Source organism: Physeter macrocephalus, chromosome 9 (assembly GCF_002837175.3).
Source record: "Physeter macrocephalus isolate SW-GA chromosome 9, ASM283717v5, whole genome shotgun sequence".
Lineage (NCBI taxonomy): Eukaryota > Metazoa > Chordata > Mammalia > Artiodactyla > Physeteridae > Physeter > Physeter macrocephalus.
In genome coordinates this window covers 83,154,718-83,180,578 of record NC_041222.1, presented here as the reverse complement: position 1 = coordinate 83,180,578, position 25,861 = coordinate 83,154,718, and the positions used below count along the sequence as shown (strand labels likewise).

Below are 25,861 nucleotides of genomic sequence, written 5' to 3'. Positions count from 1 at the left end.
CTCTCACTTTGTCCCAGCTTACCCTTCTCCCTCCCCATATCCTCAAGTCCATTCTGTAGTAGGTCTGTGTCTTTATTCCCGTCTTACCCCTAGGTTCTTCATGACATTTTTTTTTCTTAGATTCCATATATATGTGTTAGCATATGGCATTTGTCTTTCTCTTTCTCACTTACTTCACTCTGTATGACAGACTCTAGGTCCATCCACCTCACTACAACTAACTCAGTTTCGTTTCTTTTTATGGCTGAGTGATATTCCATTGTATATATGTGCCACATCTTCTTTATAAACATTCATCCGATGATGGACTCTTAGGTTGCTTCCATCTCCTGGCTATTGTAAATAGAGCTGCAATGAACATTTTGGTATATGACTTTTTTTTTTTTTAACATCTTTATTGGAGTATAACTGTTTTACAATAGTGTGTTAGTTTCTCCTTTACAACAAAGTGAATCAGTTATACATATACATATGTTCCCCTATCTCTTCCCTCTTGCGTCACCCTCCCTCCCACCCTCCCTATCTCCACTCTGTATGACAGACTCCAGGTCTATCCACCTCATTACAAATAACTCAGTTTCATTTCTTTTCTTTTTATGGCTGAGTAATATTCCATTGTACATATGGCACATAGTGTTTTTTAAAAAGTCTGTATTAGCTATGATATCAGTTGTTCTTTTTATGCCTGAACAGCACTTTGTAGATATTTCTGTTGTGACATAGTATTGCAATTGCAGCATTTGCTTACTTCTCATGTGACTGTGAGGAACTTGAGGATTGAGAGCTTTTTATCTTTTCGTGTGCTAACCTGTCCCATCCCATTTCTGTCAGCGTTTGTTAAAGTGAATGAATAAAGGAAAAACACCTAACAATATGGATAAGTAAAATCAGGAGGAGTAGAGTGTAATATTGTGGTCATTCAGAGGGAAAGTATGTGCCTGTACCTGTGTCTGTGTGTAGAGGTGCTGTTCCAAAATGCATTCATGAAGAACGTGGATGTAGGCCTTGAACAGAGTCTCCAGAGATAAAATTTGGAGCAATACAATAGGAAGTGAAACACAGGTCCAGGCAACCAGTTTGGCATAGAAGGTTCAGGGAAAGGAGTTGAGGGGTTTTGTTTGTTTTGTTTTGTTTTGTTTAGAATTGAGAAGATTTAAGGTAAAGAGCTCTTCTCTGTAGATAATTATTTTTTCCACTAGAAATACTTGAGTGTATGCCCAGCCTTGATGAAAGCCAACAGAGAAACGAAGCGCCTTTTTGTGGGTGGCCTTGGCCAGAATATTTCTGAGGCAGACTTACAAAATCAGTTCAGCAGATTTGGAGAAGTTTCTGATGTGGAAATCATCACTCGGAAAGATGACCAAGGTAAATTAATAGTTCTTCATGGGTAGTTAAAGGCAAATATAACTGAAGTCAAGTATCACAAAATAAAGTAGCCCAAGAGATGAATGTTAGCCCTGAACACTGAAAGTGATATGTATCTCATTACATGATACTGTTGTAGTAACCTCCAACCCCCCATCCCTCCCCCTCCTATGGTCTGGAGGTGTTATATGTGACCTGGAACTTGCCCAGAATTACGTTTCTGAAATCAAAAATTTCTAAATTCTGAAACATCCGGTTTTTGGTTTTGTGGGTTTTTTTTTTTTTTTTTTTTTTGGCCACATGGCTTGCTGGGATCTTAGTTCTCCAACCAGAGATTGAACCCAGACCCTCAGCAGTGAAAGCGTGGAGTCCTAACCACTGGACCGCCAGGGAATTTCCAAACATCCAATTTCTGAAACATGTAGCTTTCAGTTTTCAGGGGTAAAATTCTAATAATTAGTAGGGCCTGTTAAGTAGAATATCACTAACATACAAACATGCAAAGTGTTTCCTTAACTGAGTACTTGACATTTTTCTCTTAACGTATTTTCTTTTGGAATATTTAGATAATCATGCTTTTAAAAAAATGCAATCTTTGTATCCAATGATAAATAAACAAGGTTTTCCTTTCAAAGAGTAAGTTTCTAAGAGCTCTTTTTTAAATTTAGAAACTTAATAATTTTTACATTGTTCTCTGGGTAAGAATTTAAATTTTTTTTTTTTTTTTAGGAAACCCACAGAAAGTCTTTGCATATGTCAACATCAGAGTAGCAGAAGCAGACCTGAAAAAATGTAATGAATGTTTTTTATACTATTTACCAGTCCATGTCACCATGTAATTTGGAATAACTTTTGTTCTAAATCTAAACATCCATTAACTCATCCTGAGGGACAACCACGATCAAGAGAATTTCCATATCCTACAATTCAGGAGGTTTAGGTTCATTCCATAATGAATGAAATACGGTAGCACATTGCCAGTGAGTTTGCTCAAAAATGGCATTCTCAAATATTTTGGATAAGGAACCACACTTTAATAGAAACTGCCTGTTATACATATCCCACTGGATATTATGAAATACCCACCTCCCCAGTGTGTTCATTTCTTAGGCAACTAATTTTTGTTATTAAATGCTGTTAGGAGAGGGGTTTAGAATATGCCCTTATAAGATCATATCCTTGAAATTATGAAATCTCCATCGATAAGTTTAGTAAAGCTGAGGGCCACCTGTGACCTTCAATGAATAAAGAGGGGGAGATAATTCATACTGCCACTGATGTAGTAATGCATTCTAATTATTTGGAGACTGAAAAGTCAAAAGACACAGCAGGAAACATGCTAATAGAGAAAGAGGGCCATTGGCCTTTTGTAATTTCATTTGCAAAAAATTGATTCGTTCAGTTAGGAAATAGATATGACAAATATGTTGCAGTTAAGAACACATCAGTTCTGCTCTGTGACCTAGCAGTTTATTTAAACTAGAAGACCCGGTTTGCTTATCTGATGTATGACCAAGATACTGCTTATCTCATAATATTACTATGAAGATTAAGTTGAATAATACCTTTGTACTTAGCATAGTACCTACCTCATAGAAATTTCTGTTAGTGGTAATTATTAAGGAAGCTGTTAGCAGATGTTGAGAAAATCAACTACTAGGGCACAGTAGTTTAAACACAGTTTAGTTGCTTGCAGCTAATATGTTTGCAAGTTTCACAGTGATAGTATGAGATGATAAATAAAAGTGAGGTGCTGCAGGATTCCAGTGTCCTCTGATTCACTCTAAGAAAATTACATTAATGTTTTATAGTTTTAGTGTGGGAAATAACAATGAAATGTTAAATAAATACCAGCCATTCACCACAGATTCCTGACATTACTTTATAAACAAATGACAAATTTTGCTTTATGGTTTACACATTTGCCTCATTCAAATCTTTCAATTACATGGGGAGGTGGGGAGTATAAAGATCTAATAAGTGGTCAGGATGAGAATGGGACCTAATCCTTCTCCTTCCAGGTCTCATTTTCTTTATTCTATTTCCTCTGTGTCTTTGTGATAAGCAGGTTTTCTTTTTTTTGATACTAACTAATTAGTAAAAGCACATGCTGAAATATATTTTTGCATTGCCATGTACTTGGGTACTAATTCTTTGCTTCATAGGTATGTCTGTTTTAAATAAAACAAAATGGAAAGGTGGAACGCTACAAATTCAGCTAGCAAAGGAAAGTTTTTTGCACAGGTAAGATTTGCTCTACATGATTTGACCCAATGTTTTTTATATTGTAAGTGGTTTTATATGTTCACTTAATTGATTTGAAACTATCAAATAATGTATTACTACACTTTTAGCAAATATATGCATTACAAGTAGAGCTAAAATCCTTCCTACCTGTGACTCCCTGTGACCCCAGACCCCACCAAAGAAGATAATGTAATGCTCCTATATACGTATATATATATATTTTTTTTCTTTATTGGAGTATAATTGCTTTACAATGGTGTGTTAGTTTCTGCTTTATAACAAAGTGGATCAGTTATACATATACATATGTTCCCATATCTCTTCCCTCTTGCGTCTCCCTTATACATATATTTTAACCCATAAAAATATATACTTATTTCAGCTTTTTAAACACAACCTTTTGTGATGATGTAGGTCTTCCCCCTTCTTGTAATGACTGTTTAGTAATATTTTAGAAAATGGCTGTGCCACAGTGTAGTTAGTCATCGCCCACTCATGGACATTTAGACCATTTCCACTTCCTCTTGATAAGAGAAGACTCTTGAGGATGGTTCCTCTGGGGTTTATGTCAACAAAAGGAGTTGCTATGTCATATACTTATACACATTTAAAATTTTAATAGACAGTACCAAATTGCTTAAGTTGACTTTAGGCTGTTAATGAAAGTGTCATACAAAAATATAAAGATAATAGGAAATCCCTGTATGAGAGGCATAAGATTAATTATGCATGTGATTTAAGAACAAGGCAATGTAAAAATTATTAAAGCATTTTAAGATCCTAAAAGTGTTCTTAGGGAGAAAAGATTGTATGAGATTGGGTGCTTCCAAAATAGGAGAGATTTTAGGAATGTACAGATGGAGTGACCAAGAGCGTTTTAAGATTGTTCTGGGCCAAAGAAATGCCACAAGGAAAAATAAGGTCTAAACCAAGTTTTGAGCGAGTGGTCTGGTGACAAAGGTGAGAATTTGATTTTGTTCTTCACCTGGGGGCCTCTGTGAACAGGGTAGTGATGAGATTTTCATTCAGCAGCACTTTGCTGCCTATTATATGCAGGAACCGGGGCCCTAGTCCTGAGCAGGTGAGCACACAGTGCTGCTGCCTTGGAGTGTCTATGCAGTTGTGCCTGGGGAGCATGAATCTTGGAAGTTGGAATGTAAGGGAGACAGACCAGAGGCAAAGAGACCAATGAGAATTGGTCAGCACAGTTGACCAGGCCTGTATAAGGTGGCGGAGTTTGAATTAGAAGGTTGAGTTGGCGTTCTGCATTCTCTTTGTTGTGAGAGTACAAATATTCAAGACTTAACATATTAGGCTCTGAAAGACACCTCTTCCTCATAAGGAAGAGTGAAAGGATTAGGGATAGATAAAATGCCAAAAGTACATAAGTTGAAAGGGAAAAACTGAGAGACCCTAAATGATCTCTATAAAGTTAAACAGCTTTACAGTATTAAAAAACAAAACAGAAGCACTGTTAGTAGTGTGGTTGGTTATTTTAACTCTTATTTATATTTTCTGTTTGATTCAGATTGGCCCAGGAGAGAAAAGAAGCAAAAGCAAAGAAAGGAAAATCAACAACAAGCAATACCAACTTGTTAGAAAAGATGGGAGTGGTGGATTTCCATGTGAAAGCTGTGCCAGGGACAGAAGTACCAGGGCACAAAGTGAGTCTCCTCTGGTAGCCTGAGTAGCTCAGGAACCAATTCCTGAGACCAGGTGACCATGAGCATCATGTTGTAAAGCAATTGCTTTTTTCTCTTGCTTTGAAGCAGTTAACATAGATAGTGCTTTATGGTCTTCAAATGCATTTACAACTCTTGGGAAAGCACAGTTTTCCCCCATTTTAGAAAGAGAAATCAAAACCCAAGTGGAGGCAGGTCTCCCAGGGGGCATAGGTGGTGAGGAGTGCAGGCAGCTCCCACGTTTGCCTTTTTAATGGCTGTTATTTGTGTAGCATCCTATATGGTTTATATGGGATCAATAACTGCCCCAATTTTCCTTCTTTCTTTTTCCTTTCCTGATACACTTTTTTGAGCACTCGTCTTTCATTATCAGAAAACTAAACCCAACAGTAATCGTGGTCCACTCTGAGTTCAAATATTTTTAAGTGATATTTATGCAATGTGGTTAATACTTTCCATTTGTGACAAGTATAGTAAATGTATTCTTTTTTTTTTTTCTTTTAGAATTGGGTTGTGAGTAAATTTGGAAGAGTCTTACCTGTCCTTCACCTAAAGAATCAACATAAACGTAAAATATCCTTAGCAATTGGCCTTTCAGAGAAATTATTGTTTACTACAATGTGGATATTTGCAAAAGTTTACTTCATACCTTTAGAATTTCACTGCCTCTGTCAGTAAATCTTTAGATGTTTGTGTAACAGTTTTTATGTTCCCAATTTCTAAGTAAGGTAAGACCCACCTACCTACATGTATGAAACAATTAGAGGATAATGAGAGAATGTAATGAGGTTTTATGCAAGTGATACAAATGATTGTTAAAGAAGCACGTTGACTTACTAATTTATACCTCATTCTTCTTGTTTGACATGGATTCAAAGCCATTGCCAAAGGAGCTAAAGAAGGACAAGGGAACACAGCACAATCATTAAAGAAGGCTTTAGAGGAAGTGGGATAAGTTTCACATTAATAGAAAAGAGATAGGAAGGAGTCTAGGAGAGAGGAAAATAGTAGGTAGAAATGTGTAGACAGGCAGAAGAATTGTGGATGGAGAAATAGTATGGAACCCAGTATGAGCAAATTCAGATGCCCGTTCCCCTGAGGAAATGAGGTCAGATTGTCTAAGACCTTGAATTCCTAGTGTCATGGATTTCTGGGCAGAGGGTGTTTTTTTAGCTCTAACCCTGTGTGTCATGGGAAGCAGAAGCAATTTCAGGTATTTTGAACAGAGGTGTGTCCTCACTGTTCACAGCTATTGAGGCCCCTGGAGCCCTGGCCACAGCTGCTAGTTCTGCTGTCCCTGCCAGTGGCACTAAAGTCAGGGAAATACTTCTTTCTTCTTCACCTTCCAGCTTCCCACCAGTGGTACCACTGACAGCAAAGAGGAGGATTTGGAAGGACAGTGTAAAGCCAAGAGACAATAGACACTGTTTGGCACGCCTCACATATAATTGTCCATGTATTAGTAGTTACTAAATGAACAAAGGTACTTTTCAGTAGTGATAGATTAAAGCAACTTATACTTGTCTATTCATATGTTTTAGGAAATCAGCAAATACCACCTGTCACTACATCACAGTGACATTAACTAGAATCTTTCTGGACAATGTCAGCAACAAAGACCTGATAAAGAATTATTAGGGGCTTCCCTGGTGGCGCAGTGGTTGAGAGTCCGCCTGCCAATGCAGGGGACACAGTTTCGTGCCCTGGTCCAGGAAGATCCCACATGCTGCGGAGCGGCTGGGCCCGTGAGCCATGGCCGCCGAGCCTGCGCGTCCGGACCCTGTGCTCCGCAATGGGAGAGCCCACAACAGTGAGAGGCCCACGTACCGCAAAAAAAAAAAGAATTATTAGCCTTCTAAGAAAGACCTACAAAATGCAGAGAGTGAGTAAAATGTGAAATGGATGTCATTGAGCTAAGGGAATCAGATCTAGGATGAGCCAGCATTGAGAAGACAGGAATGGCCAAAAAGTTTGAGAATCTTTGAGTCTCAAGTTTGAGATACCAACACTTAGTATCTAGCTGTGCCCCCTCTGGGTTCCTCTCTGTACTCCGCTTTATGGTATTAGCTCAGTGGATAGACTTCTCAGATTTACAGAAAAGTCTTGTGGCCTCTTGTACCTAGAATATAATCTGAATCGGTTTGCTGTGATATACACATGCAGCCCAAGTAATTTCTGCCAATTAATAGTGATGGTTCTTGGTTTTCACTCTGGACATGCCATGGACATGTCAGTTCCAAAGACCCTGAGTCACCTAATTAAGTCCTTATTTTGTTTGATAGGAAACTGAGGGTAAGAAGAGTCAATGACTTCCTCAAGATTAAACAGTATTCATTTTGCTTTACCAGTTTGATAGGTTTTTCTAAAACCTAGTGCCTTTGTTTTCTTCCTTGACTGTTGGTGACATCATAAAGTATGATCCCTCAAAATACTGCCACAACCTAAAGAAAATAGGGGAGGATTTCACAAATGCTATCCCTATATCCAACCTCACTTGGGAATTGGAAGGAGGGAATGATCCTGTGAGTAAGAAACGACAAGGAGAATTCTCTGACTTTCACAGCCCTGCCAAGAAGATAATAAAAGTGCAGAAGAATGAGGGTTCCACTGCATCTCTGGCTTTGAGACCAAAACCTAGTAGCATAATGAAGAGTCCACATTTAATACAACAACAGGCTGCACAAAATACACCTCATAATTCCATTACTCCTAAATCATCCTGTGTACCTGATTCTGATAGTCAGAATCTTAAAAATGTATTTTTTCAGACTTCTGACTTAGAAACTACCAAAAAGAGAAATAGCACGTCTGATGATGATATTGATTCTGAAGATGAATTAAGACTAATGATTGCAAGAGAGGAAAACCTAGAGAAAACTACATGGTCCTCAATAAATGGATCTGAAAATGATCCCTTTGAAGTTGTAAGAGATGATTTTAAATCACATTTTCACAAATTTCATACTTCAACAGGTTTAGGCATCAAAAATAATGTCTTTTGCCTCAGTAGTGAAGATAATGTTATGGGAAATGATTGTGACTCTGATTCAGGAGATACAGATGAAATCATTGCAATGAAAAAAAATTCTGACAAGATCAAAAACAGTGTAGAATTTTTACAAACAGAAAAGTCTATGCACAAGAAAACTTATTTGAAAAATAGAAAAAAGTGTGATCTTTCTGTTGATTGTATTAAAGTACAAAACAGAAAAAACAAAGAGATAGCCCTCAGTCACAGAATTAAGCCTCTTAGTTGTGAATCTCCGATTGAGTCCAGTAGCAGTGAAGATGCTGATTCTGTATCAGAATCAACTGAGTCTGAAGGAGATAAGGAGTATAACACCATGATGAAAAACTGTCTCCATATGAATCTCACTTTAGCTGATTTGGAACAGTTGGCTGGCAGTAACCAGGAGGCACCAAAAGAAGATACTGAGAGCAATGGCCAGAAAACCACTGCCAAGTCTGACAGGGCCTCCAAGAGCCACAGAACTCCAGGTGGCCTCCACAAAGGCCAACAGTGTATTCATCCTGAGGAGATTGTGGCTTCCCTTTTAGAAGGAAAAGAGAACACACATGGAAAACAGGAACCAAAGGAAAATACCTTAAAGCCAAAATTCCAGGCTTTCAAGGGAGTAGGCTGTCTCTATGGAAAGGAATCAGTGAAAAAATCCTTGAAAGAGAGTGTTGCCTCTAACAGTATTAATAAAGATCATAAATCTTTGAAACTTGAGGATCCCAGGAACATGTCCATGAAAAAATGGTCCTTGTATGCTAATGGCCCATCAAGTAAACTGACTCTTTTCCAACATGCAAAGAAGGCAAATGACTCAAACCAAATTCAGCCTCAAAAGAGACAGACAACTTTTGAGAGCCAGGCTCACAAGGTGGTATTCCGTAGCAGTTCAGAAAAGGGAAATGGAAATCCTATTTCTAGTCTGTTGCCACTAAAAGATAAGAAATCTTTGAGTCTTGGTGCCAAGACTCCCAGGAGAGGCTTTGATGAAGACTGTTGCCACAGGACTGGAAAGTCAGGAGAGAGCTCCGAAAAGAGGCCCGATCTGTGCAGCCGCAAGGCCCCTGAGAAATCACCAGAGGTCTCCTCCAGCAGAGACTCTCAGGGAAGCAAAACTGACTTCCCACTTTCTGTTAATAGTTCATCAGATGTTAATGCTAAGGATAAGCACGCTGAAGATAATCAGAAGCGTTTGGCAGCCTTAGAGGCAAGGCAGAAAGCAAAAGAAGTACAAAAGAAGTTGGTTCACAATGCTCTGGCAAATTTGGTGAGTATATTTTCAGTCTAGGGGTTTAACAAGAACTCGTTTCCGAGTCCAACCTTTCTTTCCCACGAAGGTAAGCAGGCTCCTTTAGAGCTGAATGTTTGTTCTTTGTGTCCTTGTATCTTTAGTATATCCGGATATCGCTTTAGAAGCTGTAACTGGTATAGTTAAGTGATATGTCCTAATATGTCTGAATTTACATATAAATCACTTGCCAAGTGATTCATATCTTACCAAGATGTACTGTAATGAGTCTTTATTCATTCTTTCAACAATTGTTAACTACCTATGAAATTCCAGGCCTTCACAACAAGTGCTAGATTTACAGAGAGGATCACTGTTAGGTGGTCGGTATTGGCTTACAGTGTGGTGGACAGAAGGTCACAGTTCAGTTCCATGGGATGAGAAAGAAGTACGCCTGTGTGCTCTGACAGCACACTGATACCAATTTGTTGGCAGTGGGGCGAAGTGGGGTGCAGAGCTGGTGCTTCCTCAGCTGAACTGAGTCTAGTGTGAAAGGATCAGTGGGAATTGGTCTGGCAGAGGTAAAAGGGTACAAAGAGAGAGGAAAGGCATTCCAAGATAAAGGAACAGTTTGTACAAAAGTGAATATTTGCAATCAGTGTGATTAAATGTATAGAGTACAAGATGGTGAGAAATGAGATGAGAGAGATAAGTAGGGGTGAGGTGTGAAGAGGCTACAGGGGTTGGACTTTATTCTCAAGGCTGTGAAAAGACTAAAGAACTTGAAGCAAGGGAATGGGGATTAGTTGTGTATATATTGGAACAGGAGTTGGCAAACTAGAGCTCACAGCCACTAGCCCATGGCCTATTTTGGAAGAGCCTCCAAGCTAAGAATGGTTTCTACATTTTTAAAGGGTTTAAAAAAGAAGAAGAATACAGAACCAAAACTATATGTGGCTTGCAAAGCCTAAAATATTTACTCTCTGGCCCTTGACAGAAAAAGTTTGCCAACTTCTGTTTGGGAAAGATGGTTCAGGACATGATGAGAACAACAAATCAAATGGGACAGACAGCCTTTGGGAGGTCTTGAGCCAGAACCAAGGCAGTGACAGTGGGAATATATTTTTAAAATAGCAAGATGGTCCAACTGATGGGACTTGGTGATAAACTGGAAATGGAGAGAAAGAGAAGTTTCTATCTTGGGATGATGGCAGCATTCACTAGATAAGAAAATAGGGTCAGAAATAGACTTGCTAGGGGAAGGAGATGAGGGGTTGTCTTAAGGGTAATGCTTTTGATGCCCACTCTAGGATGGTTATTCAGAGGACAAGCCAACGCACATCATCTTTGGTTCCAACAGTGAAAGTGAAACAGAGGAGACATCCACTCAGGAGCAAAACCATCCAGGAGAGGAACCAGTAAAAGTAAGAAATTTAGGATGTCCATGTGGGCATTCCTATACTTTTGCAGATCCATTTCTGCATGTTGCATACCAAGACTTGCACACAACTGCTGGGCTCAACATAAGATTCTCTGGGAGCCACAATGAAACCCAGGGCTCCCCTGACCATCACGCATGGATACCACAGGGGCCTTAGAGATTTTCTCCCACATAAATCTATCCTCCACATCATCTGCAAAGTGACATCAATATTAGTGAAACCCTGCAGAAAGTGTTCACACATTTAATAACTCCCCCCATTCCAGGCTGTATTAGGAGCCTCTGGATTTAGTGACCCAAGGGGCCAAGTAGATACCACTGAGTTAGAAGTTTCCATTCTAACCGCCATCCAGTCTTTCCTGGGAGATGCATCTGGGTTGTTCTTCAATACATGTGAGGAGGAAGATTACATAATGAAGGAAATACTGTCTTGGTTATTAATAAACGTTTCTGTCTTTACCTATGTAACAGGAGTCCATGGGTGGAGCCTCTGGGAAGCTCTTTGACAGCAGCAATGATGAGGAATCTGGTTCCGAAGATGACAGTAACAGGTTCAGAATTAAACCTCAGTTTGAGGGCAGAGCTGGACAGAAGGTTAGTGAAGACTGAAAATAATAAAACTTGCAACATATCCTTATTTTTTGACATAGTCCTTAAATCTAGGTTAGTGCAGGCAGACCTTGACCCACACTCCAGTGTTAAGGTGTTTATTTTGATAGTGAGTCCTCCATGACCCTCTCTGATTGGTTCATGGGTGGGTGAGGTTATACAAACATTAATGTAGTGAATTTCATGGCATGGAGGTATACTTGCAAGGTCTTGTTTATAAATAATTTCTTGGGAATATGGCTGTCAGTTGTCTTTGTGTTTTGTCTTTTAGCTCATGGATTTGCAGTCTCACTTTGGCACTGATGACAGATTTCGCATGGACTCCCGATTTCTAGAAAGTGATAGTGAAGAGGAACAGGAAGGTAAATGCCGTACTGTCCAAACAGTCCTGATGTCAGAGCTGGGGGACCTTGAGAAATCATGTAGTCTAGCTTCTTCACTTAACACATAGAGAAATTCTGTACCCCAAGACACTGAATTGTGGAGCTTGTAAACCAGTAGTTAGTTTACTTAATACTTCTTGAGTTTGTTTGTACATATTAATTTATTTATAAAATTTTAATTACCTGAAGCTGCCAGAAAAGACAGGAATAGTTAGTATCCACCAAAGATACCATCTTCCATCATCCTGTCCCTGGCATTAGAGAGAAGGCAAGGACCCTACCTCCTGGTGAGGCTGTGGAAGACAGTTACATCACACTTGGCTTACTTAAAGGAAGTGTTTATCTTCCTTCCAGCGTGCATGCTGGGTGCAGGTTTTCAAAAACAATGTACCGTTGAATGTCACTACGTAAATTCATCCCATGTGAATATATCTAACAGCAGTGATGCTACAGAAGCATCCTGATTTTGCGCGCACGAAGCATCCTGATTTTGCGCGTACTTCCTATACTGTTTTCTACACCAGTGGTTCCAAACTTTCTCTACAAGATCTTCTACTCTTAACCTTTGCAAAAGACCTTACCTCCTACCTTCTACCATCCTTACTTGAGGATGGCCACCTCAAGTGAGCTCCCTGCTTTCCTTTCCAATCTCAGAACTACTCTGTCCTTACTTTTTTCCTCTTCGTGAGTTAATCTAATCTGCATCTTAATCTTCCTCATTCATACCTCCTGTTAACCTCCTTTCTTACGTGCATCTTCATACTTTCCTTTTTTCTATATCTTCCCTCTTTCTACAGACATAGGTCTCATAGGTTCAAAAAGCCATTTCTTCAACCCTGCCAGTTTTCAAGTTGCCACTCCCATCTTTTTTCAGTTCTAAACCTGAACTGAAAAAAATAAATTGCACCTAATTTAGAAGCAGTTGGCTTTTTATTGAAAATACAACCTCTGGAAATGATGCTCTTGATTCTTTGAGGTGATTATTGTGTATATTGTACATTTCTGAAAACAAGTGTTCAGAGAGTAAGTTCTCCAGGATCCACAGCAAATTATGTTTCAGAGCTTCTCACTCAAAATTCCATTTGAAAACAGGAATGGATAGAACCTTGGGAATAGCTTAGAAGCTATACATAGAGTTTACTTTCTAACTTCTGCCACTTTTGTCTGTCTCTTTACAACTCTTTAGTATGTGTTCCCTGCACATACTAACTGGTTCACCAGATGCAGTGGCACCTTCTCAAGCTTCTTCAGCCTGCCTGTAGCATTTGTCACTGTTGATCATCCTTCTTGAACTATTCTCGTCCCTTTGCTTCCATTGCACTATAACTTCCTTATTTTCTTCTTACTTCTTGGTTCCTAATTTTCCCTTTGCCTTTAGATATGTAAAGGTTCTGTAAGTCCCTGTGGCTTTAGCCTTCTTTTGTGCATGAATATTTTCCAAATCTGGGTCATCTTTGCTCCTGACTATTCTGCTGAGCTCCCAATTATTCTTTTCTCAATGCCTGATGGATATTTCTCACAGGCGTCCCTGAACACGTGTTAAAATGCAGCAAATCCCAAACTGAATTTACTCTCTCTCAGGTGCTCTGGACCCTTCTGTTTCTGTTGATGGTACTTCATTCTTAGGGCAGTCAGACATAGAATCTCTGTCTTTTGTTTCTTTCCTTCCCAACTTTTGAGGCTGAATTCTTTGTGAGTTGCACGAAGACTGTCCTGCAGGTAAGGAGCCTACAAATACCTTGCAGCCAGTCTACAAATACCTTGAGCCCTTTCTAGCACTGTGTTCTATTTCCTAATGGTCAATATTAGGGTAAAATTGAAAGTACCATTTTTTGAAATAAAAATTGTTGAATATTAGCAGTTTCATATGGTTTAACCTAATGCAATGTAAACTCTTTGCACTTTCTTATTTCAAAGTATGTGTTCATTTTTTCCCTTGCCTGGCATGCTCTCCTCCCTCCTCAGGGGATCTACATTGTCTTTCCTACCTTAGACTCCACCTGGTTTATAAAACATTTCTTAATCCACTTGAACATAATCTTTACTTCTTTTGAACCCTTAGATACTTTTGGGTCATCTCTATAGAGAACTATTCAGATCAGCATTTTATTCTGTTTATTTCTGTTACTTGGTTGTTTATATCCTGCAGTAATTTGAAAAGGTCTTTAAGGCTTACTTAGCCTTCTTTTGTATTTCTATCTATAATCCAAACTAGCTGTTAAATGTTTAACTTTGTTCTCTGATATTTGTCTGTTTCTAGTAGCTAAGGATAACAAGCTTCTAGGCTTCCACAGTGCCCTGTGTGTAGGCTTTCTTCCTGCAATATTTATTACTGAATCTAAAGGGTAAAGTAACTGTCTACTAATATCATATTAATAGTCAGTAAAATTAGCATCTTTCACTATCTTTCATTTTTAGATTTACATGTAATTTAGATTAATTTTTAGAAAGTTAAAAAATCAAAGAATCTCTAATCACTTTAGTTTTATAATTAGTATCTTGCTCTATTACATTTGTCAATCTTTACCTTATAAACTTTTAGACTTGCCACTGAAAGCCATTAAATTCAGATATCATTTTTATAATTACAAACAGAAATGGGAATTTTGTTTGCTGGTCATGCAGTTTCTAGATTCACTATGACATTGGGGATCTTGGGGATAGGGAGGTTAGCAAAACAAGGTTTAACTTTTCTTCTTCCCATCTTAACGTGCTTTGCACATGTTTAGGTGCTTGATAAATATTTGATTATTGAGACTTTTCAAGTTATGTTTGCCAAGAGATTACTAATTATCCTCTTCCCTCTAAGAAATAAATGAAAAGAAAACTGCTGAGGAAGAAGAGCTTGCTGCAGAAAAGTTGAAAGCCCTGAATGTTGTGCAGAGTGTTTTGCATATCAACTTAAGCAGTTCTACAAGCAAAGGATCAGTAGCTGCTAAGAAATTTAAGTATGGTTTATGTTTCATCCCATCTGCCCTCTTTTCCTTTGCCATAAAACGAGGCCATTTTAAACTTCCTGGGGAGAGCAGTTAGCAACATGTATCATACCCTTAAAATTATACTTACCTTGACCTAGTGATTCACTTCAAGAAACTAATCTTAAATTATTTCTGTATTTATTATTAGTAAAAAAACTGGACAACTGTTTAAATATTAATAAATGTAACTGTTTACTATGGAAAATTTCCAGCATATAACTTAGAGAGACTAGTGTAATGAAACCCCTGTGTACCATCACCCAGCTTCTACAATCACCAACATGTGACCAGTTTTCTTTGATACCTTTACTCACTTCCTGCTACATTCCTCACTGAAATATTTTATGCAAATCCCAATAGCATATCATTTTATCCATATATATTTTAGTATGTTTAAAATAATATTAAACATTTTTAAAGATCCAGGACAAGTCAAAACTAGATAATTTAAAATATGATTGCTTCTAAGGAGCTCCTAATACACTTCTTTGATATTATGTGCCCTTTTTCTTGCTCAAAAAGTGGAATTGCCCTGGTATTGCATTATAATTTGCTATTAGTTTTTTGCATTAATGTTCTGAATTGTCTCTTCCAACTTACCACTCTCCTTTCTTTAATAGGGACATCATACGTTACGATCCAACAAGGCATGACCATGCCACTTATGAAAGAAAAAGAGATGATAAACCAAAAGAAAGGTATATTAAGCTACTACTTTTAGTAGCAGGTTCATATGAATTAATCTCATTTCAGACAGTGAGAAAAGTAGATAGTAACCAATAACACATCCATTGATCCCCATTGTATTTAGTTTAAGAACAGGGAAGGGGGAGAGAGAGGAATTATTGATGTGGTGGAGAGAGTCTTACTTTTGACAAAGGAATCTCATGCATAGAAATGATGATATGTGCCCCTTCTCTAATAGGTGTCTTCTACTTACATTAGTTCCTGTGGCTTCTGTAACAGATTGGTGACTTAAAACCACAAAAATTTTTCTCACAGTTCTGGAGGCTAGTAGTCTGAAATCCAGATTATTGGAAGAGCTGTGTTCCCTCTGGAGATTCAGGGGGAAAAAACTCCATTTCATGCCTCTCTCTTAGCTTCAGGTGACTGCCAGCAATCTGTGGTATTCCTTGGCTTGTGACTATATTATTCCAGTCTCTGCCTCCACCTTCACATGGGCTTCTCATTTCTGTTTGTCTCTCATCTTTGTGTCTGTTATAAGGACACTTGTGATTCCATTTAGAGTCTGCCTGGATAATCTCTTCATTGCTAAATCCCTAACTTTATTACAAAGACCTTTTTTTCAAAATAAGGAGATATTCGCACGTTCCAGGAATTAGGGCCTGGACATATCTTTCTGCAGGCAACCAATCTATCCACTGCACTACTCTAGTGTGGTAGGAGCATCTATTTCTTATAGATATGCTGTCATTTTGATAAATATGGCAAATATATGGAGCAACCAGTAACTTTGCTTGATTTAATTTCTTGATTTTCCTACTATTTAAAATCACTAAAGGCACTGTGGTATCCTGAATTAGATCCTGGAACAAAAAAGACACTTGTAGAGAAACTGGTGAATTGGGAACAGAGTCTGTGTTTAGTTAACAGTAGTGTACCAGTGTTAATCTTTTAGTTTTGACAATTGTATCATATCTATGTAAGATGCTATCTTGAGGGGAAATTAGGTGAAGGTTATTTGGGAACACTGTTTCCAGTTTTTCTATAAATCTAAAATTATTCCGAAATTAAAGGTTTCTTTTCAAAAGAATCGCATACCAGACCAAAGTAGAACTAACATAAACATTCCCTGCAATGTAGGATTCCACATTGCAATGTGATTCTGGGTAGTCTCTGGAGAGATTGCAGTCAAAATGTTGCTTGGGGCTTCAGTCTCCGAAGGCCTGACTAAGCCTCGCGATGTACTTCCAAGATGTCTCACTCACATAGCTGTTAGCCAGTTCCTCACCTTGTTGGTTTCTCCATTGGGCTTCTAAAGTGTTCTCATAACACTGACCCAAAAGAGAGATAGAAGGAGGAAGCCACAGTATATTTTATGACATAGTCTTAGAAGTCACACAGTGACACATCTGCCTTATTCAATTTTCTTGAAATAAGTCACTAAATCCAACCCATACTTTTATAGGGGAAGGGGAGATTAAGCACTCCTTCCTGAAGAGAGAGGCGTTGAGGAATTTGTGGACATATTTTAAACTACCACAACCTGTCCTCTGGTCGAAAATTGTTTTATATTCCTACCATATGCAGAACATGCTCAACCCTACTCTAGACACTGTTTTATAGTGTCAGTTCAAAATCTAGGATGTTGTCATCCAAATTAGATTTGGTGTAGATGAGGCTTATATGTTGTAGTTTCTTGGGTACAGCACCTTGAGTACAGTTCTTTTTCATCAGAATACCTGCTAACTAAAGAGACAGTTATCTTCCCCTCCCCCAACATAGTGGTGGGACAACATAGGATAACCACTGTAAACACTATTCATTGGAGGAACACAGGAGGCACAAAGGAGTCACTGGTCCCTTAGTAGTTCTGAAATCTAGGCAGGCAAAAGTTGGGAATTCTTTGATTAGAACTGAAAGCATGGGAATAATGCTCCATGGTTCTTGCCTCTGCCTTTTGGCTTATCCTTCCTTGTTTATGAATGGTAGCCCATGTTTGCAGCTGAGTAATTTTCTCAGCCTGCTTTGCTTGTAGAAATGTGGGAGTCCAAAATGCTCTTCATTGTGAAATGTCTCTGTACCTATCAGTCCAATCTAGTAGTGTTTCTGTTAATATAATTCTCTTAAAATACTTGTGGGTTTCCTGTGAATCTTCTTGGGGTTCACTCCATTAGACAAAAGCCACACCCACAAATCACTGTAAGATAAGCCTTTTTTACTGTGGGGTTCTGCTGAGACTGCTGAGAGTCAATAACTTTTAAAGGAGTTTAACTCCTCAGAAGCCTTCTTGTTTGAACAATTGAAGTTTCTGAGCTATGTCTAGGGTGTTAACAAAGGATTTTATTTTATATTTAGACTGGTCTACAAAGTTTTCTCTTCAGAGTCCAATAGTAAATATATTAGGCTCTGCAGGCCAGATGGTCTCTGTTGCAGTGACTCCACTCTGCCTTTGTAGTAGAAAAGCAGCCATACACAATACATAAAACAAATAAGGGAGACTGTGTTCCAATAAAACTATTAGTAGGACACTGAAATTTGCAATTCATATAATTTGTATATGTTATGAAATCATCTTTTTATATTTTTCCAATCATTTCAAACTATAAAAATTATTCTTAACTTGCAGTCTGTACATAAAGAGGCAGCAGCTTGGATCTGACCCAAGCTTTACCAATACTTGCTTTACACCATATTTTCCTGAGAGTCTTAGATTTGTTCTTTGCTTAGAAGACGTTTCTTAAATTTCATGTCATTTGCCTTCTAGAGAGTAGGAGTCTTCAAAACCATGAGGTCCTAGCTCCTTATAAAAAAAATTATGCCTTTAGTTTCACTATCTCTGCTCATATTTTACTGTAAGCAGCAAGAAGAAATCAGAAAATATTTTCAACACTTTCCTGGACATCTCTTTAGCTAGTTCACCCATTCATTAGGTACATTTTATACTTCCCAGTTAATAAAGGTGACAGTATTTCTAAACCTTCTGCCACTATGTAGAAATGACCTCCTTTCCTCCATTTTCCAATAGCATTTACCTCACTTTTCTGCAATCCTTTACCTGAAGCCTCAACGGCCATGTAGTTTCTACTAACAGTTTCTTCAGGGCTCTTTAGGCTTTTGCTAACACCCGCCTCACTGACTTTCCAACTTCTGCCTATTGCCTGGGCTTCTGGGTACCAAAATATGTATCAGTTAGGTATTGCTATGTAAAAAATTGCCCCAAAACTCAGCTTGAAACTAAATTTTTATTAGATCCCAATTTCTGTGGGTCAGGAATTTGGGGGCACTTCACCAGGTAGTTCTAGCTCAGAGGCTCTCAATAGGTTGCAGTCAATATGTCACCTAGGGCTGCAGTCTCTGAAAGCTTGCAATCTGCTTGCAAGATGGTTCACATACTTGGCTGTTGGCAGGAAGCCTCAGTTCCTTGCCTTACTGACCTCTCCTTTTGGCTATTTGAGTGCCCTCACAACATGGGATCTGGCTTCTCCCAAAGCCAGTGATCCAGAAAGGGGAGAGAGCAAGGAGAAGGCCACAGTGCATTCTATAACCCTGTTCTCAGTAGTCACACACCATCACATCTGCCTTATTCTGTTCCTTAAAAGAGGTCATTAAGTATAGCCCACACTCAAGGGATGGGGGAATTAACTTCTGCATCTTAAAGAAAGAAGTATCAAAGGACCTTTGGGCCACTTTTTTTATGACTTTTTTTTTTTTTTTTTTTTTTTTTTTTTTTTTAGCGGTACCCCACACTCAAGGGATGGGGGAATTAACTTCTGCATCTTAAAGAAAGAAGTATCAAAGGACCTTTGGGCCACTTTTAATATGACTACATCATGGTTCAGTGATAATCACTTGGAACTGTCTAAAGAACACCATTTTTCATAGAGCTCAGTTTCATAGGAGGCGTATCTGCCTTAAATTCTAACCAGTGGTTTATTTAATGAAGTATTAAAAGTTTCTCTCTGTAAGATAGTCTCCACCAATAAGATGATCATTTAGGACATTATTATTTTAGGTAATATAGTTAGAATATTTGGCCTAGTAAATAGAGTAGACTCTAATAGAAAAGAGGATTTTAATCTTTTACTAGCTAAAAACTCAATATTGGAGACTGCCATGTAACTCTGGTTTAAGATCAAAGAGAAAAACATACTCCTAAATATAGAGCAGGTTGATGGTAATAGAAAAATTTCATTCCCAAACAGACTAGATTTAGCACATTTATAAGGCGTTTCTAAAACAGAATTATGACTAAATCCTTTAATGCCAGTGTCATAAAACTCATAGAATTTTAGAATTTGAAAAAGTCTTATAAGTCATGTGGTTTAACATGTTTCATTTTACAAATGAGGATACTGAGGCCCATTGCAGTTAAGTGATTTTCTTACTCATAGCTAATATCTTAGGTGTGACTTCTGAAATGTAGTTCAGAGGATAAGAGATAGGAGAATATGATTCTTGTTTAATACTTGGAGCTGTTTGAAATAGTTTTGTCTATAAAAAGCTTTTTGGTTAAGGTTCTGCCTTTATGAGTTTTATATGTAGATCCTCTTGGTTGTTGAAAGGATGAGACTAAAGTTATCCAAGGTGTTTTTCTTTCCTGATTTCTGGAAATTTTCCAAAAATTGACTTTTTTTGTGATGCACATATCTCTATATATGTCAATGCAGTAAAGCAAAACGAAAGAAGAAAAGGGAGGAAGCTGAGAAGCTACCTGAGGTATCTAAAGAAATGTATTATAACATTGCTACGGATTTAAAAAAAATATTCCAAACTACAAAAGATACCATTGAAAAGGAAGACAACACACCTTGGAATGAGGACTCTGATGGAGAGAAAACCGAAGTAGTCCAGGACCCTACAGCTCTGATGACTGGGGATGAACAGCCCAGCGGGTTCACATTCTCCTTTTTTGATTCATACACTAAAAATGCAAAGGAAGGTACATTTTTTTTTAAACATTTTCATTTCAAGCGGTTTGAACTTAATTGATTGAATCTACTGTAACTGTAATGATTTAACATTAGCTGAAGAAAGGATTCTTTCTTCCATCTAGATAAACAGTATTACAGTATTGCAGTCAGCATTACATGACCATAAATGTACTGTGCCTAGAGCTATGTTTAAGACAGTAAGAAATTGTTCTTGCATTTGGAAGCAAACTTCTAGATAGCTGCCATATGAAGGGAAGCCAGAGAATAATGTGCAGCATCCCTTCTAATGTTGAGTAGAAATAGTCATGAAGAAGTATAAGAAGTCATATATTTAAATAGCTTTGTATCTTAGATGCAGTTGGAGAAGCCATGACTTCAGGAAAACCAGTACTATATGGTAGGGAAAGGGAAGAAATAGGTAACCCTGGCTCTATACAAATATGCTTTGTCATCAATACACCAGTTGTTTCAAACTTTATCCTTGGAGATTTGCCAGAACCTAGAGAAAAATATCAGCACCAGTATAAACAATTTGGCATTCCATTTCAGGAGGTTTACCTCTGAAGTCCTACATAGTCTAAAAGTTAAAAACACCTATTCCTGGGCTTCCCTGGTGGCGCAGTGGTTGCGCGTCCGCCTGCCGATGCAGGGGAACTGGGTTCGCGCCCCGGTCTGGGAGGATCCCACATGCCGCGGAGCGGCTGGGCCCGTGAGCCATGGCCGCTGAGCTTGCGTGTCCGGAGCCTGTGCTCCGCAGCGGGAGAGGCCACAGCGGTGAGAGGCCCACGTACCGCAAAAAAAAAACCAAACAAAAAAACACCTATTTCTTAGGAAGTTGCTCCTCACCTAGTGTTTAAGATGAAGTGTAGCTTTTCTGGAAGTTCATTGTAAAAAGCAAGATATACCTATACAGGAGAATACATGCACAGCTAACTTTAAAGATCAGCAGTTAAAGTAGTATCCATGTGTTTAGCAGGTGAGTATTAAATGCCAGCTTTGTAGTGCTCCAAAAGGAGGTATAGCAATCTAGTAGTTTTTCCAAAATTGTTCTAAATAAGATACAATATGTCATTGCTCTGCTTACTTCATTCTCTTGCCTGTGTTTTCCATTTGAGTACCAAGGTCAGTCCTAAACTGTTGAACAGAGTTGATATGATATAGATACTGTCTTTAATTCTTCTCTGAGAGCCAAGTGTGAGAAATTGGCCTTGAAATGAGTACTAAGACACCTCAGCAACCTGGGAGATGTGTTTTGTGTACTTAGGAAATTATGAGGACTTGTGAGGTGATCACCCACATCTTAGAGCAGAAGCTTTTTCAGCAGTTTTAGAAAGAGGCTTTGGGAATTGAAAATATAAAGATATGTTCCTTTTCTCATTTATGAATAAGCAGGAAGGCAACCTGGTTTCAGTGCATCATGTTACAGTTTAGGCTTCTCATGCTAGCACAGGTGCCATGATTATTTTTTTTCTTTTAAATTGTGTTGCTCATTTATAAACCTTTAGTTTGTATATCTTTTTATAGTGTTACTGTATTCCTTATCAGATCACCCTAGCAATGCCCAAAAATATGATAATAGCTTCCCTCAATATTTGAAAATCTAAAAAGATACTACATATTTTAAATTAATGATTAAGATATTTGAAATTTAGAAATATGAGTGCATGGTGAAAGTAAACAAATTAGTGTGTCCACAAATAATCGGTTGTTAGGTTACAATTCTGTCATCTTTCATTGTCATGACGATACAGAGACCTATAGAGTTGAGGCAGTGAAACCTGGGAAGATTACCTGGCAGGGAGACCCTCGTTTCCAAGACAGCAGTTCAGAAGAGGAAGATGTTACTGAAGAAACAGATGACAAAAAGCCCAGCCCTGGGTAAGTAATGTGTTTCTGTCCAGGTTTATTTCATAATTCATAAAATCTGAGTTAGACATGCTTTAGAAATGTTATAGAAGTATCTAAGCTTAGCTTCTCAAGACAGTTTTCTTTTTTTGGCTCCTTTAGAGAGTTCTGTAGCCTTTTTGTAATTGAGAGCATGTTTCCTTTTCCTTGAAATTTGGATAGACTGGGTGGGGGATATGACATGCATTGGGAAGAAAACCTGCCACTGAAGTCCCTGATCTGGAAAGAGTATGCTTCAGCTCGTTGGCTGCTACCCCATGGGAAACACTGGCAAATTGGGTAGCAATGCTGGGGTGAGAATATCAACAATCGACACAGGGAAGATAGAGCTTGTACTTAAGTAAGTCTTCGTTACCAAAGTTTCAGGTAGAAGAGAAGAATGTTGAATAGAGAAAGGGTGGTATCACTTTAACTCAAGAAAGAAAAATGAGCAAAACACAAAGCACATATATTTAAGGAATAGTTCATTTATACTTACAGTGTAAACATTTCTTAAATATTGAAATTAAGTGGCCAATTCTCTCTCTCTTTCTCTCTCACTTCAGAGAAGTATCATTACCTGAGAAAGAGACCACTAGATTTTTCTTTTTCTCTAAGAATGATGAGAGACTTCATGGTAAGTCAATTTTTTTGATTAAATGGTATAGAACAGGTAATAGTACAGCTCTCACCATAGCGCATTCTGATATACTAACATGCATCCAAGTAAGAACTGATTGGGAAAAATTCTGATCCTTTGCAATGTCATGTGCTTTAGCCCCCCTCTGTTGGACAGATGCATGTTGACTTGCAAAGCTCTGGAAAACTGAAAGCTCCCACTCGCCACCTCCCTCACTTGTTCACTATCCTCAACAAGGGCTTGTTTTGTTCCAGGGGTTTGCTGAGATACTAAACATACAAAACTCCTAAGTCTTTAGTACCCTAAAAAGTTCACATGAACTATCTCAATATCTTGTAATAACCTATAATGGAAAAGAATCTGAAAAAGAATATATATGTATAACTGAATCACTTTGCTGTACACTTGAAACTAACACAACATTGTGAATTAACTATACTTCAGTAAAAAAAATAGAAAAAAAGTTCACATGAAAACTCTGAGGCTGTGATAAACTCTGATAAACTCATTTCTTTTTAAAAAAATATATATTTTTTATTTATTTATTTTTGGCTGCATTGGGTCTTTGCTGCTGTGCCCGGGCTTTCTCTAGTTGCGGCGAGCGGGGGCTACTCTTCATTGCGGTGCACGGGCTTCTCATCGCAGTAGCTTCTCGTTGCAGAGCACTGGCTCTAGGCGCGTGGGCTTCAGTAGTTGTAGCATGAGGGCTCAGTAGTTCTGGCTCACGGGCTCTAGAGCACAGGCTTAGTTTCTCTGCGGCATGTGGGATCTTCCCGGAGCAAGGCTTGAACCTATGTCCACTGCATTGGCAGGCAGATTCTTAACCACTGTGCCACCGGGGAAGGCCCAATGAACTCATTTCTTAAGCCTAACACAAACAGAAACCAAGTTACATAATAGTAAATGGTTTATAAACAGTAAAATCCTAGCAGTTCTACATTTTCATTTTGTGAAGAAAACAAAATATTTTTGAAAATTAGCATAAATTGGCCGGGGGCAGGGAGGAGATGGTCTTAACTAGAATTGAAGACCTTGATAATGCCAGCACTAGAATATTGTCTGTTTTAATATTAATGGGCTGTCTTGTCCTTCTTTATTTTCCCCTTTTAGGTTCTGACTTATTCTGGAGAGGAGTGGGAAGTAATATCAGCAGGAATTCTTGGGAGGCCAGAACAAACAACTTGCGTATGGTGAGTAGTTGTATCTTCATATTAATTGTCTCCATATTAATTAAAAAGATATGGTATTATCTTTGTGTTAATATTTGCCTGGTGTAAAAATATAGGAGGGCATGAAACTTAAGATAACTGAGAACATGTCTTAAATGCTGAGAATTATAGTGCTGGAAGAGAAGTTTTAAGTTGTTTAATTCAATCAACCCATGGTGCAGTAAGGAGACTGAAGAGTGGCCCCGCTGAGTGACTGGAAAGAGTTCTGGCCATGCTTATTAAGTAGCAAATCATAAGACTTTTTTTTTTTTTTTTTTAATGTGGTACGCTGGCCTCTCACTGTTGTGGCCTCTTCCGTTGCGGAGCACAGGCTCCAGACGCACAGGCTCAGCCTCCATGGCTCACGGGCCCAGCGGCTCCGCGGCATATGGGATCCTCCCGGACCGGGGCACGAACCCGTGTCCCCTGCATCGGCAGGCGGACTCTCAACCACTGCGCCACCAGGGAAGCCCATCATAAGACTTTTGAAAGACTGAATTACAGTTTCCATTGTGAACACTTAAAGCCAAAAGTTTGAATATCCCCTGTACATTCCAAGTGAGCACTTCCAAAATGGCTTCCACAACCCTGACACTGAATAACCTAAATTTTACTTTATAGTTACTAAACACCTTGGAAAGTATTTACCTCTATTTTTAACAAAGGCTTTTGGTTTTATGTTTTTCTAGGACTGTCGGAAGAAACATAAAGAGGCCAAAAGGAGAGTGAAACCAAAATAATAAATGTCATCATTAGTTTTGATACTGAATGTGAACAAGGCTCACCTGTGGAAATTGGCGTGATCTAGCAAATAAGTTTAGCTGACGAAGAATTCAGAGTGAAGGAATATTCAAAATCTTATCTGGTGGATATCATTCTGGTTGCTTTCTTTTTCTGTAGATTTCTTCATTTGTTCCTAACTAATTACTTCAAATAATTAACCTGAACATTTTTTTTAATGAAGCACAGGATAGTCCCTCAAAATACTTTTCGTATATAATCTCTTTGCACTCCATCTTCAATAACTAATGGCTATCTTCTGACACAAGGTTTACATAAAGCCTTTTAAAATACATGGATCAGAGCACTTGTATTTTCCAAGTTACGTTTCGTGTGAATTATACTTGAAATATTTCTGATTGTATCAAATACACCTTACCTCCATCTTGTGGTTTTTGTTTAAGAGGTTGAAAACAAATCAGCCTTGAGTTCTGTACTTGTGTCCTGATGAATAAGCTAACTGAAATGGAGGATATTTCAGACCAACATCATGGGAGAGTTCTGTGAGGACCAGAAAAGGATGCCAAATGCAGAGTTTTCCTGTCCTTGGCCTCCATGAATTGAGACCAAAATTCTAAATGCCAAAATTCTAATTAGACTAGAGGCTTCTGAAAAATCCAAGTGTCTGAAAGACATGTAGTCATAGTTAGGAGTCAGGACCCTGGGTCCAGATAGGGAAGCAGATTTAATACCTCATTAAATCAATGTGGCTAGGATTCAAGACAGATAAGCCTCTATCAAACTGGGATCTGTACAAAATTATGCTATATATAAAGTCCCAAGGG

The 25,861-nt window shown here is 38.3% G+C and overlaps 1 protein-coding gene across 2 annotated transcripts in view; it reads left to right on the top strand.

The window, feature by feature from the left end:
- Positions 1–25,573, top strand: part of NOL8 (nucleolar protein 8) — a 27,180-nt gene extending 1,607 nt beyond the window's left edge. The window contains exons 2-17 of one of the 2 annotated variants that reach the window (XM_055087286.1): positions 1,200–1,365; positions 2,095–2,157; positions 3,531–3,609; positions 5,141–5,276; positions 5,799–5,869; positions 7,702–9,577; positions 10,849–10,962; positions 11,451–11,573; positions 11,860–11,950; positions 14,781–14,919; positions 15,570–15,647; positions 20,301–20,572; positions 22,316–22,442; positions 23,015–23,085; positions 24,199–24,278; positions 24,986–25,573. In XM_055087286.1, the coding sequence (XP_054943261.1) occupies positions 1,227–1,365; positions 2,095–2,157; positions 3,531–3,609; positions 5,141–5,276; positions 5,799–5,869; positions 7,702–9,577; positions 10,849–10,962; positions 11,451–11,573; positions 11,860–11,950; positions 14,781–14,919; positions 15,570–15,647; positions 20,301–20,572; positions 22,316–22,442; positions 23,015–23,085; positions 24,199–24,278; positions 24,986–25,036 (3,510 nt within the window). In that variant the 5' untranslated portion in view covers positions 1,200–1,226 and the 3' untranslated portion in view covers positions 25,037–25,573. The remainder of the gene's footprint in view (positions 1–1,199; positions 1,366–2,094; positions 2,158–3,530; positions 3,610–5,140; positions 5,277–5,798; positions 5,870–7,701; positions 9,578–10,848; positions 10,963–11,450; positions 11,574–11,859; positions 11,951–14,780; positions 14,920–15,569; positions 15,648–20,300; positions 20,573–22,315; positions 22,443–23,014; positions 23,086–24,198; positions 24,279–24,985) is intronic. The other variant, XM_055087285.1, reaches the window with a different exon arrangement.
- Positions 25,574–25,861: the final 288 nt, after the last annotated feature.